Source organism: Zerene cesonia, chromosome 29 (assembly GCF_012273895.1).
Source record: "Zerene cesonia ecotype Mississippi chromosome 29, Zerene_cesonia_1.1, whole genome shotgun sequence".
In the NCBI taxonomy this organism is placed as follows: domain Eukaryota; kingdom Metazoa; phylum Arthropoda; class Insecta; order Lepidoptera; family Pieridae; genus Zerene; species Zerene cesonia.
In genome coordinates, this window is record NC_052130.1 from 2,907,343 (window position 1) to 2,910,720 (window position 3,378).

Below are 3,378 nucleotides of genomic sequence, written 5' to 3' on the forward strand. Positions count from 1 at the left end.
ACTTGTAAGTTATACATTTTAAAGTTTAAGAGTCTTTTTTCCCAATAAATATATCGCGAAGTTTCGTGGATACTCGTGTAGACCTTATTTGTCTTTGTTTTGCCGTCGAATTAAAGAAAACTGTAAATTAATATGACTCCACACTTTCTAATGTGATGTAACTGGATTAATGTGAAAATAAATGATGTTTTTTAATCGAGACCAAATTACTTCATAATACATGGCTACATTTTAAAATCTTCAATCATTTGTCAATTGCTAGCTATCAAATCCTTCTCACATACACATGACGTGGTATGGCATCAAGATTCACATCTCACATTCAACGTCAAAATTTCTCAAAAAAAAATGAGCTTAATAACAAAAGTTCTGAGTCTCCCCGTGCAGTTCCCTTTAATCCGAGGCATGGTGTCATATGCCATAATATGGCCGACTTGTAGCATCGCCCAGGACTACATAGCTAATGGTACGACCATACAAAACGCTGACTGGAGCAGAGCTGCTAGATATGGCTTTTTCGGCACATTCTGTATGGCTCCGGTGTTCTATGGTTGGTTGAAGTTTTCCAGCAGATACTTTAAGAGGAAAACGCTGTATACGGCGATCAAAAGAGCCGTGATTGAACAGGTATTTTGCTCAAATTTGCTTGTACTTTTAGCCTAAATATAAGACTATAATTGCTGTGTATGTGTAGCTATCTGTGACTGTAAAAGCAATCCGCCATAGCTGTAAAAAACTAAAATGTTCTAACTAAAATATTGCTTGAATCATGTGTAAATCTGTAATAGATTGAATTGATTTTAAATTATCATAGTGTAGCTGTTATATAGAAAAATTATATTAAAAATTGAAGTGTCAGTGTAATTCTCTAGAATAAGATAGATAGAAGATACACCTTTATCTTAAAAGTTACTTCTGTTCATTTATTGGAATAATGGAAGAAGAAAATATATGACGTACTTATTCGTTTTCTTATTTATAAACGTTAATTATTACTATACTGCAGTGCTATATAGTCAATCAGGTTAACTGTAAGCGGGGGTTATTGGAAACAATTCTTAATAAACTTTTTTTAACTATGTTAAAAAACGTTACTTTTTCTAATGACAATATCTCTTTATAAAATATAGATGAAAGTTGTGTAGATTGTTATATATTTTTTTATATTTGCGTTATTGTATATGTGTTTATAATCACTGGACAGATTTCCAAAATTATTTCAACACTAGAAAGCTGCCCTTTAACTCAGTGACATAGGATATACATGTACCATGTGAGAAGCCGGGGCAGATAGCTAGTTAAATTACATTATTTCACAGGTATCATATTCCCCAGCCGCAATGGCCTACTTCTTTTTCGGCATGAGTGTGCTCGAGCAAAAGTCTCTCAAATCTTGTGTCAATGAGGTGAGGGAGAAATTCTGGCCGACATACAAGATCGGCGTCGTGTTCTGGCCGACAGCACAGACGATTAACTTCTACTTCGTGTCAGAGAAGAACCGCATCGTTTTCGTTAGCGCCGCTAGTTTTGTGTGGACCATTTACTTGGCGCATATGAAGGCTATGGAGACAGAAACTAAGTGATTTATAGTGAGATGTGAATCTTTAATAAATTCTTTGTATTGTTAATGTGTGTTATATTTTGAGCTACTCTTATTCCGTTTGATCTAAGATGCTTTAAAGACCCGTTGTGTAACACAGAGATAGTGCATCTTTCTGTTAGGGAAAGAATTTTCGAAACCGGTTTAATAGTTTTCATTTATTTAGTGCACTTATCTCAGAATCATTTTCCTTCGATAATATTTTCATTGATTGATTTACGATAGCATATAAAGGCCCGGTTTTTGCTGCTTTTTCTTGTTACTTATGAAAACACTTATATATTTGAAAGATAGGACATATATACCCGGTACACGGGGAAATGTGAATCTTGTAGGCAATACCGAGTTTTGTTGAACACTAGCTGTGCAACGCAGTTTCATCCGTGGACTAACCAACGAGCAAGAATACGTCATTCCGGTACATCTGCATCACTGCCAAGTATCATCAAAATCCGTTCAGCGTTTTTCTCGTGAGACAGCAACAAACATACATGCATTTACAAACTTATGCATTAGTAGGTAATTATGTTAACTTTATCAAAGGTACGTGAATAAAAGAGTATTGTATTCATTCAGCTTAACATAAAACCATCGAGTGTGGTAAATGATACAGAAATTGAATAAAAAATATATCCTCGGAATGTCTTCTATCCATACAAATGAATTAATAACTTGAATGCATTTTTATGAGGGAGCAGAGTTTTATTGATGTCATAAATCATGTATTGTCAGCGGTTAAATAATATGTTATGGATTATTTTTTGAAATTCGAGTATTTAAGGTATTTTTGGGATATTTTTGATTTAGTACAGGGTTTTTGGAGTAATTTTGAAGGCTTAAGGGTAGAAAATTCATTTCACGAATGCGATCTGCCTCATTTTATCTACAAATGCTCGTCGTAAATTGCTTTTTTACTCCAACAATATGTTTACACTACTTATTGATATAAGTCTCTCCTTAATTGTCTTTTGCTCACCGATGCTTAGTTCTTTCCTTGTGGAGTTGCCTGCTAGATATCGCTGCTTAGCGATATGGTCGCCTTTTGCTCATTTTATTTTAATGTACTGTTTATTTTTGTTTCGTTTGAACGTAAAGTTATTTTATTACATAATTAGGATATTCTCTGTGCTAAAACTTTTAACATTATTGAAATACCATTTGCTACCCAATTGGTAGTAACAATAATAAGGCAATATAGGAGCCGACTCAATCGGCCATTATTTAGAAACTTTATAAAGATATCAACGTGAAATACACTTAAAATTCGCTCATGAAACCCAACCGATTAATTAGTTCGATAATATGTTGGTCGCTACCGTCCGAATTTATACGTTTGGCCAACAAAAGTGCCGAAACGGGTCTCTTTTAATGATCTCGCGTCGCTCCGGTATAAAAAGTCGCTAAAAAAATGCGTAAACTTGACCTGCACTTGGGAATTATAGAGAGCTGTTGATGCTTTGTTTTTCGTTTAGTTTGTTTATATTTTTTGGGTGTCTTATAAATATGAGCTAAAGCTCGATATATGAGTTTATTAGTTAAACTCACCCAAGTCCAGGCTTTCGACATAGGCTTTACATCGAACGCTCACAATTTCTTGCTAATTGACATCTTCGAGAATGCGTAAATCGGCTTCTTCTGAGATATCTATTGTTTACATATCATAAATGTGTAACAATCAGATCCTTAATAAATTTTTTATCAATTGACAATTATAATAGCACTGCATATGTTTTTATGTTACAGTCGGCAATGGAGCGCTACCACCGCCCATGAACATT

At 34.3% G+C, this 3,378-nt stretch overlaps 1 protein-coding gene across 1 annotated transcript; it reads left to right on the forward strand.

The window, feature by feature from the left end:
- The first annotated feature begins 295 nt into the window (after positions 1–295).
- On the forward strand, positions 296–1,603 carry LOC119837878 (mpv17-like protein 2). The gene is made up of 2 exons (XM_038363662.1): positions 296–627; positions 1,320–1,603. Exons 1-2 carry the CDS (start codon positions 349–351, stop codon positions 1,581–1,583), a joined length of 543 nt encoding a protein of 180 aa, XP_038219590.1. The 5' UTR covers positions 296–348; the 3' UTR covers positions 1,584–1,603.
- Positions 1,604–3,378: the final 1,775 nt, after the last annotated feature.

What these genes read in the sequence shown, in the direction of transcription:
- LOC119837878 (XM_038363662.1), top strand. Translation starts at nt 349, where the DNA reads ATGAGCTTAATAACAAAAGTTCTGAGTCTCCCCGTGCAGTTCCCTTTA. An exon ending in AAAGAGCCGTGATTGAACAG is followed by an intron (nt 628 to 1,319) that starts GTATTTTGCTCA and finishes ATTATTTCACAG; the next exon opens with GTATCATATTCCCCAGCCGC.